This window comes from Prorops nasuta, unplaced genomic scaffold, assembly GCF_024137725.1.
Source record: "Prorops nasuta isolate Cenicafe-Biocafe unplaced genomic scaffold, Cenicafe_Pnas_1.2 PNAS00010, whole genome shotgun sequence".
Taxonomy (NCBI): domain Eukaryota; kingdom Metazoa; phylum Arthropoda; class Insecta; order Hymenoptera; family Bethylidae; genus Prorops; species Prorops nasuta.
The window spans coordinates 7,114,296-7,131,344 of NW_027116807.1; the positions used below are offsets into that span (position 1 = coordinate 7,114,296).

A 17,049-nucleotide genomic window follows, 5' to 3' on the forward strand; every position below is an offset into this window, starting at 1 on the left:
TTATCTGTCTATGGAGATTAACCGACTTGATTTTGTTCCAGGTTCAACGCGGTATGATGCAAGTTGGATCGATCGGTGCTTTGTAGTCTCAGGTAAGTGTCGAGGTAACACTGGCGGTTCGGTCTGGATGTGACTCTAGCATTTAATAGTGGGGACTTGGTGGGCTTGGACCGCTCTGGCTGCCCTGCCATTCGAGTGTCCTCCTTCTCTCCCCCAAGTTCCCACGGGCCCCCGGCACTTCCAGGCCGACCCCGAAGTGGAGATTCGTGTCTCGCCTCTCCCTGCTATCATACGCTCCGGAGAAAGGATTTTCGGTCGGATATCTCTTGCTGCGTATCCGCGAATCTCATCTCTTCGCTTCGTAATGCTCCATTCGCTAATGGATATGCGAGCTCTCAAACCTCCTTGTGGCTCTCAAAGCAAATTGAGATATCGCTCGCAAGTAGAACAGTCGAGTAAAAAATACATTTTCCTCATTTCACAGGCGCGCATAATCAACCAGTAAATTGAATCCATAAGTAAAATAGTAAAACAAACAGAAATACTGTAATTTCATTCGTTTACCGCATATGCATACGGGATTTGATCGGGAATAGCTCTTTCTCTTTAAAGCGATAATATTTCATTTCGGTCAATGATTCTCACATTACATAAAGGGAGAGAAATAATTAATTAACGTATATGTGCAGATAAGGAGCGTATGAGTCCTCCATCAAGGTATGAAAAAGCCGTGCGGCTGTTTTTCCCCCAGTTTCTCCCATTCTCACGAAACATTGCCCAGCAATTTTGCGGGTCAAGGAATCAGACCAGAGATGTTTCTTTGTTCATTCAAATTTCATGAAACTCATTAAGCAGGATATTTTGGCAGAAAAAAACAATGGAAAGTCGAAAAACTTGTCGAATTTTGGTAAAAGGAATATATTAGCATAGAACAAGCCACCTTAAGAGTTGTTTTGGCACCTGTGTACAGTGAGTTCTCGTTAGGCTGGCTTGCGTTAACCGGAACACGCATAACCTAAAAACAAACAATAATAAATGTTTAAAGCTGCTTCGTGCATTTGTGAATTAGCATAAAACAAGATTTAAGTGTTTTCCTGAAACATTTCTCCCCTCGCAGTAGAAATAAGCGCTTCATTAAAATTCAACGTTTACAACTGGAATTACTCTCGTAAACCGGAAATGTGGAAGGTTATTTTCCCGCCAAGAATCGAACGATGGTTTTGACAAGCGTTTCTTGTAACGACGTAAGTATTAAAATGGCGAAAGCTTAAATGCTGAATCTTATACTATTAGATTTGCTGATATTTCGTACAAGCGAGTGGAGGATTCGCTCGTCGGCCATGGAGTCGGTTATGGTCACGTAAATTACGGGCTAATATCATGTTTCCGAGACGCTTCACGCCTCCGAGAGCCTCAAGAAGGCACGCGAATGAATCGTGCCGCGCCGAACGGTTACCATGTCCTTCGCTTTGCTCCCCATCAATTTTGTAACCAGTTCTTCGATAACTCTTTATTTAAAGGCATAATTTCCACAAAAATGTGCAGATATTTGGAAGCAAAAAAGATAAACTGTGCGGCGAGATAGGGGTCCCTAGCGTTGGTCCTATACTGTGTGCGTGCCCTCTTCCATCAAAATTTCACAGAGGGCGTTGAAGTGTGAAAGGCAAACTTCACAGCGATAAAGCGGCGAGCCAAGAAAAATCATGAAGAATAGCTCAATCTCTCTATCTCTAGTAGAATTGACTCGACGAGTGGAGTGGCAATGGTGGTGGTACCTTTTGAAAAGTGTGCTAGTCCCAGCGGAAATTGGAATATAATAGGAAAGATATTAACGGGTCGTGGTGCACGGTTGAGTTTCGTAGAAAAGGAAGAATGTGCCGTTAGTAGGCAGAAACGCTTAAATTCTGAAAAAGGCGAGCATAAGAGGAAGAGGGAAGAGAACTCAGGGTTATGCTAGCTCATTATGCAAACTAACATAATGTAAAAGAAAAGTACTAATAAATTCCTTATACCATCATGAATCTCTCTTCGATTCCAAAAATTCTCCTTTATAAATAGATGATTCCTTAACCTAATTTCAACAGCAATATAACCATTGTTTCCGTTTGGATAATCGGTATTGAGGATTCGAAGGATTTCCCGATAACGAGGCTTTGTTAGCGAGAACGGAGGGTCGCGGCTAGGTATCATTGTGCTTTGTTCCGCGAAATAGTAGCTAGGAATGGGCTACGCACGTGCAATTGTACCGTAATGATAATTGTTTACCCCAATTACAGTCTGTATATGCGCAAATATACACACTCATCTAACTCGGAAGATCAGCGAGTAAATAGCAGACCGACACGAAGATTCTTATTAGAGGAATCTTCCTACCATACTCGAAAAGAATCACTTAATTTAACCCCACATTGAATTTTATTAGAGGCAAAACTTTGTAAATATACGTTTAAAATAATAGTCCCCCCATTCAGTGCCTATTTCTACTCCGTTGCGAATGTGCTAAATTGCTTTTTAATCTTGCCTATACACGTCGCGTCCCCGTGAAAACAACAAAAGAATCAAAAAAGAAGCGAGGGAGACGCAAAATAACGGTTTGCAAAAAAAGGAATAAACATGGCACGCGTGTAGGTTGGAATGCAGCAGCGCAAAATTGGACTGTCACGATCACGAATTAACGAAACAGTTCTTTTCGTGTTCCACTTCTTGGACCTTTAATTTGTACGCCGAGTCACAAAGGTCGGATTCTTCCGGGCAAATTGCGAGGTTATGAGAGAGCCGAAGGGTTTTTTTTCCTATTATTATTCCTGATCGAGCGGCGTAATACTACGTTAGAAAATCATAACGATACGTTTCTCAAATCGTTCACCCTACACATCCACAAACCGGTCTGTCCTTGCACGCGTATTCGAGAAACAGTGTGTACATACGGGTAACATTAAATGAAAACAACATCAAAATCTTCCTTAACCTTCTTTATTTACACGCAAATATATTATATTTATTGTTTATATATCACTGTTTTATTTACTATAGATTTTTAGATTTACACATAATCACTAACTATTATAATATATAATGTGTCATTTTTTGTTTACATATATTATGTTATTTAGTGTATATTTATATATATGCATTAAATTTTATATAAGAATTGTCCAAATATATAAAAAACCATTTTCTCCTTCTTCAGACGTATTTATCATTGGAAATGCAGTATACTCGAGATAGATTAATTTGAAGATGTTAGAAAAAGTAATGCTTTTTTATAGTCCAGAATTATTTAGAATGAAATTTTTGTAACGCGGTCCATCGTCCACTGGACGTTGATCAATGTGAATGTGGGACCTTGTTGCGTGGTGGCTCGACAATACTGCTTAAATTTATCGCTGCTTAATTTTTAAAGTTGACAGAGAATAAGCGAATTTTCACCTACTAGGCTATAATTCTATTTGCTTACTTGCGATAATTTCTTGTTTTTGTTGGTTTCTTACAAACTCGTCGAATTCGCTGTCCTTCCAGACTTTTTCTATATTCAAAATACCAAAATGTAATTTTCTCTCTATCCAGGTATGGGCTGGTATCTCGGAAGAAAATCAAGTTTGCATTTTGTCAGCTAAACAAAACACAAGTAAATTTTATATTTTTGGATAGTCGACCGTTCATCCTTTCTTTTCAACAAATAAATCTTTATTGTGTGATAATAATAGATGCAAATCTTATATAAAAGAAATACTTAAACTGTGTGAAAAGTATGAGATTATTCATTTTAAATCATTTGCAAATTTTAAGCGTGCAGTAAATAATCAAGATTAAGAAATTTTATACTAAAAATAAAATGATGAAAATAAATGTAACACACATTTTGTATTTATTTGCAAATCTGTTTTTATTGTTCCCGCAATATGTTTGTGATTCGATGATCTCATACTTTTAACCGGTAATATAAATGTATGCCTCGACTTTTGATAATTTTTATAATTATGTACAATACTTTTTATTAATATTTGGGAAGCATAATTCTTTAATGTCATTGGCACTTCTTATCTTATTCTACCATGAATAAAAACACGCCATAGAATTCGCTTATTCTTATCCTTTAGCTTACTGAGCAAATTACAGATAACAATTTTAATTAATATACAGACAAATTATATTGAAATCAAAATAAAAGACATTATCTAGTTCGCTGCATCAAATGTTTCCTAAAAAACATTCTAGAAAACATTCCAAATTTGTCTTTTTCGAATCCTCACAAATAAAAGATAGTATGCAAAAAAAAAGATCCAGTCTACGAGTTCCATTTCCGGAAAACTCCTTTTCCATATAAAATAATAATAATAATATGCTAAAGTCCCTACAGACTGCAGCCATCAGTCGGAACCTATGATAATTAAACAACGTTGGAAAAATACAATTGGGCACCTTGCGTCAAATACTTTTAATCTATTATGCATAAAGAATATAAAAAAATTAGCTTTCCATAATTGTTAAGTGTAAAAAAATCATCAACTGTAACATTAATTTCCCATTTACTTAACTATTAATGTTAGAATTAAAAATGATCACTTTCTCTTACCGAAATATTTATGGATCTGGTTGAGTATTGACCAGGAACTTTTGAAGAATTATGATATGACCAGAAATATAAATTTGTAGCAACGTCCCGAACGCTTCTTCGCTAACTTATCACAATTTGGCAACTTATAATATGCAAACCCCTGGCTTTTCCACCAATTTGTGTAATCCTCACATTTAACTGGAAAGGACTGATTTTGGATACGCGTTCAGATTCAAGCAGAGCTGACATAACCCATAGCTTTTGTTGCGTATGTTACCAAGTTTATACGCCCATATGCATGACTCGGAATTCTGTCATTGTTGCTTAATCAATGCTTAATTGTTACAGATAATGACGTGTCAAATTTAGTTATCGCAATATAGGCTGCTTACCAGTAGAACTCTACATACGCACCCATACTCATACATACACATTCTCTCTCTCTCTCTCTCTCTCTCTCTCCTTTTCCTCACTCTCTCTTTATCCTCATCAAACAGAATAAAAATACGATCTTGAGAAAAGTTCAATTCTGTCACAACAAATACTATTAATTCTCTCTTGCACAAGCGCTCATCCCTTTTTTCCATACATATACACACCATACTACAGAGATATCTATATGCATGTATACATACAGGAAAACGTTCAATAGAATCATTTATGGCCTCTCTAAGACTTTAATTTTGTAGCTTTTAGAACACATTCGCTATGTACACATTGCTTCAAATTCACACGCTCTTTATAGACCATTATTATTGATCATCATCAGCCCAGCAGATTTACTATAAATTCAAGTTTAAAATTATCATATTCCATATACATATACTATTTCGACATGTACGCTATATATATAAATATATACATATATAGTATATATGTACCATATCTCTACAACATACATTAACGAAATGCTTTGCAAAGCTTTCATGAAAGTGTTTTGAAACGATAAAATTAACTAAAAATCAGAACATATTACACTTGTTACTAGACTAAAAAACCAAATTCATGAAAGCTTACCGTTCTCATTTGCCGAAGACTTATGTATAGTTTTAAAAATTATAATAGTATATTTACGCAATGTTCCTAGCATGTAAACAAATTGAGTTAGAAATATGCTCATGCTATTACCAGCGGTTCGTCGTCGGAAAAGCCTCGTATGACAGGACTATCTTCTTCTTCTAAAATAGAAAATAGAGATGTTACTAGTCTGGTATATATATAGCACAAGAGAGAATTTCTCGTAAATTACCTAGGGCATCTGTGGTACCAGGGAATGTAGCTTGACCTCTTCTCGTATCATAATGGCTATTCGCAAATTGCGTAAAGCTATTAGAGAGTCTTCTATGTCGAATGACGAAGTACGCTAATGCAGATCCGAGTGCAACTACCAATAGGCAAATTGGTATGGCAAGAGAAAGAATGTTGGAAGTGCTCATGTTGATTGGCCATGCTTGTATTGAACAATAGAGATTTGTTAACACCAATAGTAAATCTAATATTATTGCTTTAGCTATTTACACTTACCTGTAGGGATTTCTCTGTTCACAGTCTCGCTCAGTTGACTCTTGCGACCTTCTTCACTAACGAGTCTAACCGCGAATGAATATATGACTCCGAATTTGGCGTTCGGATAAACGAAGGGTGGTTCTTCCCTAGTAAAGACTTTTGCAGTGCTCACATTGATCGTCCGGGAGTTCTCGGCTACGAGAATCTCGTAGTGGAACTTTGTGTTCTTCGTTACATCCTCGGAGAACGAGTGTTCCTGCCAGTATACGTAGTAAGTTCCATCTTCTCTATAAGAAACATCTACCAGACGCGGTGGCAGAAGCGGAGGAGCCAAATAAATCACTGGTTCAGTGGGGATGGCATTTTTAACATCGGTGGCCACAGTAATCTCGTATCTGCCGCCGTACTTGACGTTCCTGAAGGGATGTTTCATGAGTGTTTCATTGGTAGGTGGCAAAGTGAAGGTTACATTTGACCCCAAGGTAGTTTCCTTTACAGAGATCGTGTAGCTTATCGGTTCGTCTATGGTGGAACAGCTTGCGTCCCAAGAGACTATGATGGACTCCATCTTGTCCGACGCGGTAACCCTCAGTCTTTTGGGTGGTGCTCGAGGATTGTAATGGGTGCTAACACGGCTGAAAAGACTCAATTGGCCAGCTCCGTACTCCCCGTAAACACCCACAGAAAACAAGTAATTCTCGCAAGCCTCTAAGTCCCTAATAGTAGCTGTCAGGTTCTTCGTGAGTAGTTTATACTCCTTGAAAATGCTTTCTGGGTCTAATCCATAATAAATGGCGTATTGCCATTTGAGCTTTTTCGTGCTTTTTGGAGGATCCCAGCTGAGCTTCACGGTGGTACCATCGGACTTTATCAATTGAGACTCTAGATTGGTTATAACAGGAAGCGGAGAGCCTTCCGTCTGAGCCAACACTTTACTGACCTTTCCAACATAATTCTTCTTGGTCGTGCTTACTTCGAAGGTGTACGATGTTCCTGGTGACAAGTTATTAACGACAATTATGTTATTCTGCGTTAAAAGAGGTCTCATAGCTGGATATTGTAGAGTGGCCCTTGACATCACATGATACCCATCGGCGTCCTTTACCTTCTTCCAAGTAAGCGCGACTGAGCTGTTGCTAACATTGAGTACTTTCAAATCTTCTATGAGATCCAACTGCAAAGCCGAGGCATCGAATGTCAGTGTGACTACCTTAGAAATATCAGATTCGAATTCTCTATTCTTCGCAACCACCCAGAACGAATAGTTCTTTCCGCCCTCGAACGGTAATTCCAAAATGGCCGATGTCTTTTGCCAGAATAAGTGCATCGGTGGAATAGGAGGTGTGACGTAACCTTCATAGCCAGTAATCGGTCCATTGGGTTTCTTCGGTGGACGCCAACTGATCTCGACCTTGGTACCATTCTTTTGAATGACAGTGACGTTCCATGGTGGGGACGGTGCACTCTCACCCGTCATGGACGTGTAATACTTGGCTGGAGGGAAGACAGTGGTGTCTCCCTTCACCCTCACATAAACTGTAAGATTGTACCTCGTATAAGGCTCAAGGTTATTAAATTGATACTTGGTGTCTTCGATCCAACTAGAAGCGTTCTTCCAGGTGCTGTTGGGCTCGACGAGAGCTATCGAGGGGAGGAACTCGAAACTGATGTTACTATGAATGGGGACCATCCAAAAGAGATAGAGGCTCGTAGCGTTGATGGACTTTCCGTCCACACCCATTATAAGGACCTGGTATACACGAGAGTTGTTCTTCTCGCAGTTGTTCTCGTCGAAGCCATCGTAACAGTCGGGATTTCCATCGCAATAGGCGGCCAGAGGGAAGCACCGCGTTCCATCGCAAGGGAACAGTCCAAAGTAGCAAGAAGGAGTAGCTGGCGGTGGTGGTACATCCGTATGACAACCAAACTCATCGCTACCATCAGGACACTCCTCGATGCTGTTACAAATGGCCGTCAAAGGAACGCAGGAGCCATCGGTGCGACACATGAACTGTTCAGAGCTGCAACCGACATGGTAATCAGCGCAATGACGCTCGTCCTCTCCCATCGAGCAGTCCTGGGACCCATCGCAGACCCAGGAGCTTTCGATACAAAGACCATTGTAGCACTGGTACTGGTGCTCTTTGCAAATCCTCGATTGCTCCGTTGTAACCGTAGATGGCAAGTCAGTGGTAACGTCTTTGCTGGAGGGACAGCCAAACTCATCAGAGCCATCTCCACAGTCATCCACGGTATCGCATTTCCACCAGTAGGGTATACACTTCTCGTTATCGCATCTGAAAACATAGTCGTTACAATTCTTAGATGGTAAGAGGGGTTCGACAGTGGTCATCAAGACAGGTGTCTTCGTGCAGTTCCTCTCGTCCGAGCCATCGGCGCAGTCGTGTTCACCATCGCACACCCACGACTGGTAGATGCAACGGTTTGATTTCTGGCAGGTGAATTGCCAGTCCTGACAAACCATACTGTCGCAATTAGCCTCGTCCTCGCCATTGGCGCAGTCGACCTCCTCGTCGCACTTCCACGACGCTGGGATGCAAGTGGTCGCGTTGTTCCATTCGCAGTGGACTTCCTCGGGTTTGCAGGTAGTCGCTACAGGATTTTTCTGGCAATTCTTCTCGTCGGTACCATCGCGACAGTCATCCTCTCCGTCGCAGGTCCAACGTTTGGAAATGCACCTGCCATTGTCGCATTTGAACTGACTCTCGGTGCAGTTGGTATAAGTACAGTTCTTCTCATCAGTGCCATCCTTACAATCTTTATCCAAGTCGCAGACCCAGTACTTAGGTATGCACTTACTATTGTCGCACTCGAAATTATTCGGGCTGCAGGAGGACCTGTTGCATTGGTCCTCGTCGGAATTATCACCACAATCGTTATCCCCATCGCATTTCCAGAATTTGGGCACGCAGACGCCATTTTTGCAAGGGAATTGACTGTGCTTGCAGGTGCTGGCTACTCTTGGGCAAGTGGAATTGGGGTTCGGTGGGACATCACCTGGACACATGCATTTGCCGTTTGTCATGACCATACCATCGGGGCATAGACAAACGTAGGAATCGTTTGGTGCACCCAGACAGATGTGGGAGCAAAGCGTTTGGTTGACGCACTTGTTCTTCCCAGACTGCACGCTATGAGCGAAGATCTTCAAGTCCATCAAACCTGGCAGAGCACCCAGGACAGAGTTTATACCCACACCATGATCCTTGTCAGCAACGTAGATCATGGAAGTCTTCCAGTCGTCCCAGTACATGTTGTCCTTGAATACTGCAACGGCGAAAGGATGCAAAACTCGAGCCTCTTGTTCTATAATTTTCTTGAAGCTCCTTCCCTCAAAGTCTGAAGATCCTATGTAGTCCTCTCGAGCATCGACCCAGTAGATTCTTTCAGCTATGTAGTCTATAGTTATTCCATTGGGCCATTCCACCTGAGGCTTTTGGAACAATCGCTTTACGTTGGAACCATCGAGATTGGCTCGAGACACTGATGCATTATCAGGTGCCCAGTCTGTCCAGAACATGTAGCCTGCCATAGGATGCACAGCTATACCACGTGGCTTCTGCAGAACGTTTGGTCCCAGTATCGTCCTGCGCATTCTTCCCATATTCGAGATATCTGTTCTAATTATTTGGATTCGCATCTGTACACCATCGACGAAGTACAAGACATTCGATACCCAGTCGAAGGCCATTCCTTCTATAGAACTCAGTTCAGTTTCTACAAGAATTTCAGGGTAGTGCATACCGTCGCTCAAACATTGTCTTCCAATGGTGTCGTTTACAATATCTGCCCAGTAGAGACAGTTGTTTTTCAGATCAAATTCTATCGCAATAACGTTCCTCAGGTCGTGAACAGGTAATACCTCTAGTGACTGATTTACCAAGTCGATTCTGGATATGTGTTCGCGTTGAGCTACCAGCAGAAACTGTCGCATGGGCTCTATTGGACATGGAATCTCGTCTGGTTCAAAATTCTTCGCTAAACCACCGATACACTCGTCGTCGACGATCTTTACGTATCCCTTCGTTCTCTTGTAGAACTGGCCTGGCTTGCAGTTATTAGGAATTGCGTAAGGATCGTAGTTTTTCAAGGCCAACGTTTTGTTACGAATACAGTGAGCTGGACTGCCAGCTCTAGTGAATCCAAATGCACATTCGTAGTCATTGGCATCGCAAGGACAGAATTCAAGTTTTACAGGTCGGTCGTAGTTCTCCCCAGTGTAACATGTCACGCGGGGTGCTCTTCTTTGGTAAGTCTCCCTTCGACCAAGCACGCAGGCCATAGCAGGCTGGTCTGGACTAGCCGGAGACCAAGATTTGAAATCATCCTTCGTACAAACTTTCTTAAATACATTGCGCAAATCTATCTTTATTATGAGCCATTTGTGAAGGCCAGTTTCAGAGCCAAACATTGTGAAGATCGTCGTGTTTTCGCCTGGTTCGGTCATTAATCCATAAATGCGCAGCTTGTCATCGTGAAACGTGAAAGCATCCCAGGTTTCACCCTCGTCGATCGAATAATTGATCTCTCTGGTTTCACCACGAGATTTGAAGTATTTTACAGCGACGAGAATGCCTCCGTGGTCTCCCATATTGAAGAAATAGTAGTCCTTTAGAACTTGTTTCCATGTTAAACCCGCGTCTCTTGATACGTAGAGCGCTGGATGACCTTTCATGTTTGGTCCAATCACACCGGTAGCCATTATGATCCCTGGAGCAGATTTGGAGCTCATAATAGTTACTGATCTGGTTACTGGATACAGTTGGCTGAAGCCTTGACTCAAGTGCAATGAACAATCTTTGGTGCAATGGATGTAGTAGCCCTCGTGGTTCGAACTGGGTGGTTTGATGCTACCCCAGGTGACTCCGTGATCGTAAGTTATAAGAGATACCAGGTGTTCCGGACCGATGGTGGATGATTTTGGTGTATTTTTCACCTGAGAGGCGATATAAATTCCACGCATTCCTTCGACCTTATACAGATCAGTGAAGGTCTCGTCTGCAACATCGTTCAACCAGCTTTCTGTCCAAGTGCTATTCGGGAAGAAGGTGAAGATCCTCTCCAGTGACAGAGTAAACAGCGCTTTCTCAGAATTTATCGTCTCGGAAACGTAAAGGTTGATTATAGTATCGCTGTGGGAAACTGCTACGAAGACTCGTTTGTTCGAGAGATCAACTATATGATAGTTTCGCCTGTTCAATTCTGTATTAAACTCGGCCACGACGAATTTCTGTCCTTTGTAGGAAATGTACAGATCCAAATTTTGCGAAGTACCATTTTGCCTCGGGCCCTTCACTGCGGCGAACATGTATTCGTCTCTAATTTGGAAATCCTCTACATTTTTTAAAAGTACCTTATTCCCTTTTGGCACTGTCGGAAGAATTTCCGAATCAAACAATTCGGTACCCAGGTCAGCAAGATCATATTTCAACAGATTGCTGGTAGTAGTGGTATCTGCACGTTCCACAAAAAGAGCTCGATGGAACTTTGATAAAAAGAAAGCTTTTACATATGCGTCGACCATTTTCCATTGTGGCATGATATTTGCATCTGGAGAGATATCATCGATATACCATAGCTAAAATAATAAATTATTAGAAGAATCAAATAGGCAAATATTATTAAAAATAGAGAAATATTGAGTATATTAACTTTTCTTTCAGGATCAATCTTGTCCAAAGCTAAAAGCATTTTAACATTGGACTCATCAAATGCAATTTCGCTTGGATGAAAGCTCAGTGGTATCCTTTTGATTGTTAATCCATTGTCGAATGTGACAAAAAGTAGTTTATTTGTGCTATCCACAAAAACAGACTGGAAAAGAAGAAAATTATGTTAAGCAATAGCTTCATTTACTATTGATATACTTCTTAATTATTATTCCCAGATGATATGCTCACATAATAATTCCACATTGGATGATTCAAGAATTTATCCAGTGTAGCGAGTTTAGCATTTTCCTCATCAGAAACCTTAAAATACTGAGTCTTATCCACAAAGGTATCTCCATAGTCATAGCTTATGTAGACAGCACTTGGATTTGTTGGTGCAGAAAACTTGTTTCCTTGCCTTACTATAGGAGTGCTATCTCTTGCCAAGCATATAATCACTTTAGAGCCTTCGCCAACCCAATGTACCATCAGTTGTTGATGTGAATCATTCAATGCATTGATCTGAAAAAAAAAAAATATAGATACTTTGCTACCAATTAGCAAAAACTACAATCAGAAAGTTTGTTGACCAATAATAGATATTACAGAAGCTGAGAAGTAAGCTCAAATTATTGTTTCCTCTCTTTTATCAAGATAATAATTTAGATAAGTTCAGCTTGTTGATTAAAAAGTATACCTTGTGTATGTTGCTGCATGAGTAGCTGCTGACTAATCGTCATATGATCAGAAATGTTAGACACATACATATATATATATATATATATATATACACATATGCTTATACAGTGAGTCTACGTATTATTTTTTAATGGCTCACATTTCAAGATAAGGCAATATGTATATAGCCAGACATATGCATGTACAAACAAAACTTATTTATCTTTTTTTAAATAACGTTTTAAAAATTCTACTCAACAATAAAACTTATCATCAGTAATTTGTATTACTTTGTTCCTTCAATACTGCGTATGATATTGTGTAGACACTAATAATTCCCAGTAATCTCTGAGCTATTAGTCATTACCATTAGTAATAAAAAAAGAAGGTGCTTCCCAAATTGGATAAAGAGAAGGAAAAAAAGCAATTTTTATAAATTTATTCGTGGAAGGAATATGATGATAGAAGCAAGACTAAATAAAAGACGTATATTATTGGTGAGATGGTGAACAAAAATTGATAAGTTATAACGGGCGCTTTGTCCGAGCGCGACGATCTTTCAAAATGCAGCATTTACTTGAAGGGAAATATACAAGGCGGTTAGTGACCTCTGCTTGTCAATAACTGGACAGCTAAGTTAAGACCGTGATTCGCCGAGATTGATCAAATTTAGCCCGGAAAAGGATATAATACTCTAATTACATGTATAGGACTCTCTGACAAATAAACGCAACCCTATAAAGGCCATAGTGAATTCAAGTGCACTAAAAGTGCGATAGCAGTTAAACTGTTCCACGCTACGTGGAAGTAAACAGTTTTCTGTTATCGCAAAATAAAAACATAAAGCGAAATTTTGTCAAAGAAAAATAATATTAAATTTACAGATAGATCACTATAGCTTACTTCAACAGAAGTAGATAAGATTTTTATAAAGAGTGTTTATTTATAAAATAAAACTATAAAACGAGCGATGACTAAAAATGCAGCAAAAATACATTTCTAGAACAAATAATAGATAATCGTAGTTTGTTGGAATAATGTGGGCAGATAAGGTGCGTAACTATTCGCTTTGAAGCAACGAATAGATAGGAAGTATTTCGATTAATGAACAATATGAGATAAGTAATTAACATTGTTTTGAATCCAGCATATGGAAATAGAACTAGTCAAGTTAAAAGAGAATAAAAGAATTGTCCGATTTTTATCTCAAATTAGCAGATGATAAGTCGCTAAGATTGATGGATTTATTTTCGGTATTAGCGAAAAAAAGAAAATACAAGCTGAAAATAACATGTGGATTTTCGTTATTCGTATCCAAGACTTATTGTGATTCATTGAGATAGATTGAGTTCATTCCGGAAGGGGATATAATACTCTGATTATGTGGGACTGCTCTGACGCATAAATACACCCCTATGGTATACCATATCAACTTGTACAACCAAATTACCACGGCAATTTGACAAAGGAAGAGAGAAGAGCATCGAAATTCGTTGAGATAGTACCACGAAAAACATGAAGAAATCGTCGAATAATTGACACCTAAACGATTATTCAGAATTACGAAATCTTAACTGGAATACAAGATTTAAAAATCGAGTTGTTTTAATCAAATCTATTTATAAATTCAGTGAAATTTGTAAAACGTATTGAATTTATTCCAAAAGGAATGTATTTAACATTTAATTACAAAAGGTTAATGTATACTCCTAGTTCGATAATACAGTAAAAGTAAAAAATTCCACGAGTTAAATTATTGTCAATGTATGACACAACTTCAATTATACAACAGTACTGGAAAAATAATTGTTAAATCGTATTTTAAAGACACTAGAATATCCCAGACAAAGGACTGTTTACGAATACTCGCGGATATTTCAGAAATACTATCTACAAAAGAAACAGAGACGTTACTTCTCGAAAGTGACTAAATACTGATTCAGTAGAGGGTAGAATTCTCGAATTTTGTGCATGACGCATAAATACACCCTTAGAAATATCGTGTTGGTATTGTTATTGAATAAAAGGGGAAAGAAGTGGATGTTCAGAGAAAAGAACAAAAAATCTTGCGTAATTATTAAATAAGGAAGAATAAAATTGGTTGAATAAAGCTTAAAATACTTACCCTGGAAATAACATCTGTACTGTTATTGAGTTGATCGTCTCTACGCACTCGATGTTGTGACATTTCTTCGTCATCATGGAAATTTTCATTTCTCTCGATAATAAATGGTTCCCTGTGATTTTCACTTTCCTTTATATGCAAAGTAGTAGCTTTTTCGCCGTATCTTCTGCCATCGTTGCAGGTAATTAGTAAGAATAATTGAAAAATAAGCGCGAAGTTATAAAAGGCCGAAGTCATCCGGCCGGCCATCTTGTAAGGACTGAGTTATTTTTCGCTTTTCAGTTCTACTCGTTCCACTTTCGTTGTATTGTACCAGAATTGTATACCTGTAGCTGTAGTTATGCTTGTAATGTAGTGCTTACATGTGACCAAGCGAATACTAGATGGTAGATGCGTTGTAAAGTGGCTAAATTTGAGGTAAGGAAGGCTATTCCTTTCAGGAGCCTCAATACAACCGAAATTTATGTATCATGATAGTCGTCTGATCTTTACAAGAATTGTAAATATTTTACAAGAAGAATTACAAAAGTGGGCATTGATTTATATTTGATTAGATATTTAAAATAAAATGAAAAATATAAGATAAATTTCTTTGTTGTTACCTTTGTTACATTTGTAGCAATCGATGTTGTTAGTGAGCTAACCATCTATGTTAAATGATTTCATGGTTGGCATAACATAACCTTCAAGGGGCAAATCAGGCTATTTAAAGTTTCGATGCTGCGGGATTTTTGTCCTCCCACTACGTTGCCTAGGCGTATTCACTCACATAGCACCTGGGAGTCACAGTGGGGGAACGGAATTCCCTCAGTATCGTTACCGTATTTCTGCTAACGGCATCCGCGCTTGTCCGCGCTTTGCAACACCTCTTGATGCTGCTATCCTTTTTTTTTATTTTTAAATAAAAAAATATTCATTATTTTTAATATTGTAGGAAGTTAAAGTATAAAGGTTGTAATGTCAGACACCTCAAGAAAATCAGCAGACTTTACATCCCCAAAAGCAAGAAAGGAGATTCTCCAAGTAACTTTATGCCAAGCTCAAATTCTACGTAAAATACATACAGTTTTGAAGTAAGGAATTTGTTTCAAATATTATAAAAATATATTGCTTTATTTCAGGGGATAATGCAAACAAATCATCGGTTGATTCCTTGGAGCAAGTTATTGAGGAAACGCACACAGTAACTGCTGATACCAGTCTAACTGATAAAAGTATACTGATTAAATTATTTTCTGTCATCAAATTTGTCTCACTTTCCTTTTCTTACAATAATTTTTCCTATTTCAGTTAATAATCAAGAGGAGGTCTTGATAGATTCAGAGACGATGACCTTATCGTCTAATGTTTTACAGAAATGTTCAAAATCTATTGCCAGTAATGTGAATAAGTTTAACATAGCTGATTATGCTAATAAATTGGTCAGTTGTAATATTTTAATAGGAAAGTAAGTTTTTAGCATATCTTCTAAACAAAAAACATCTCTTTTTCTACATTAGATGGAGTATGCACTGAACATGTCAGGCGCAGCAGACTTAGAGAGTCCAGACTGGTCATTACTAAAGAAAGAAGCTGTAGAGCTTATTCCTAGAGTTCCAACTGTGATAAATTTATTAGGTTTGTTTGTAAAAAATAAATTGAAACAAACAAAAAAAATAATGCTCATATGACATTATTTTAGGAACATTCGAACCACATTTACCGGACCAGCCAGTTGTTAAAAAAATGAGAGCACCACGACAGGCTGATGCACCAGTGAAGGAGCCAGAAAAAATTACAACAATAAAAAAACAAGAAGAAAGTTTAGAAGAAACAGTTGAAAAAATAAGGAAAATTATCTCTAAATATTATAAGACTCATGATACAGAACTTGATTTTTATGAGTTAACAATGCACCCAACAGATTTTGGAAAAACTGTTGAAAATATGTTACATGTTTCTTTTTTAATCAGGGATGGAATAATACAAATGGGCAAAAGTAATACATGCAACTAATATTACTATATTTTTCTTACATTAAATTTTCAATGTACATGGTCAATTTTTTACAGATAAAAAGGGATCGCTTGTTGTAAAGCTTTGCAGTAAAGAGATAATAGCGAAATCGAAAAGAAGTGAAAAACCACAAAATGTACAAAATGTGTTGACCTTGAATATTGAACAATGGGAGGTAAGAAATTCTTATAAAATTAATTTCATATCTGTGAAGTAAAAGTCTCTAGTGTTCTAAAACATTTATTTCAGACTTTAAGAGACAGATATCGGATCAAGAAACCAATGATTAGTAATAAAACTTGATATAAAGGATGTTCTCGTACTTTCTATGCACGTGATATAATATTGTAAACAGTATTAATGAATTTTTCAATATTACAAAGTTTTATTTTATACTTACCACTTCCCATGTATTGGGATCTGACATAGTTGAAGCGCTCCAAGCGGTAAAAAATGAAAGCAGAGGAAGCCCGGGTTTTACATTGATTCTTATGGATATTTTTCAATAAATTGCA

The 17,049-nt window shown here is 38.4% G+C and overlaps 2 protein-coding genes across 2 annotated transcripts; one reads left to right on the top strand and one right to left on the bottom strand.

Moving 5' to 3' along the window:
- Positions 1 to 2,957: 2,957 nt before the first annotated feature.
- Positions 2,958 to 14,812, bottom strand: LOC136776964 (sortilin-related receptor-like). The gene is made up of 6 exons (XM_066732924.1): positions 14,540 to 14,812; positions 11,986 to 12,258; positions 11,738 to 11,899; positions 6,083 to 11,663; positions 5,808 to 6,008; positions 2,958 to 5,736 (listed from the first exon to the last, which is right to left on the bottom strand). The coding sequence occupies exons 1-6, from the start codon at positions 14,786 to 14,788 to the stop codon at positions 5,675 to 5,677; spliced, it is 6,528 nt and encodes a 2,175-aa protein (XP_066589021.1). The 5' UTR covers positions 14,789 to 14,812; the 3' UTR covers positions 2,958 to 5,674.
- Positions 14,813 to 14,879: 67 nt separating this feature from the next.
- Positions 14,880 to 16,916, top strand: Nse4 (Non-SMC element 4). The gene is made up of 9 exons (XM_066733203.1): positions 14,880 to 14,885; positions 14,943 to 14,956; positions 15,474 to 15,562; positions 15,661 to 15,753; positions 15,830 to 15,960; positions 16,039 to 16,156; positions 16,221 to 16,517; positions 16,591 to 16,709; positions 16,784 to 16,916. Exons 1-9 carry the CDS (start codon positions 14,880 to 14,882, stop codon positions 16,835 to 16,837), a joined length of 921 nt encoding a protein of 306 aa, XP_066589300.1. The 3' UTR covers positions 16,838 to 16,916.
- Positions 16,917 to 17,049: the final 133 nt, after the last annotated feature.

Coding starts and splice junctions, on each gene's coding strand:
- Nse4 (XM_066733203.1), top strand. Junction 15,961..16,038: donor CTGATTATGCTAATAAATTG/GTCAGTTGTAAT, acceptor TTTCTACATTAG/ATGGAGTATGCACTGAACAT. Junction 16,518..16,590: donor AATAATACAAATGGGCAAAA/GTAATACATGCA, acceptor AATTTTTTACAG/ATAAAAAGGGATCGCTTGTT.
- LOC136776964 (XM_066732924.1), bottom strand. CDS start 14,788: ATGGCCGGCCGGATGACTTCGGCCTTTTATAACTTCGCGCTTATTTTT. Junction 12,259..14,539: donor GTACAGATGTTATTTCCAGG/GTAAGTATTTTA, acceptor TTTTTTTTTCAG/ATCAATGCATTGAATGATTC. Junction 11,900..11,985: donor ATCCAATGTGGAATTATTAT/GTGAGCATATCA, acceptor CTTCTTTTCCAG/TCTGTTTTTGTGGATAGCAC.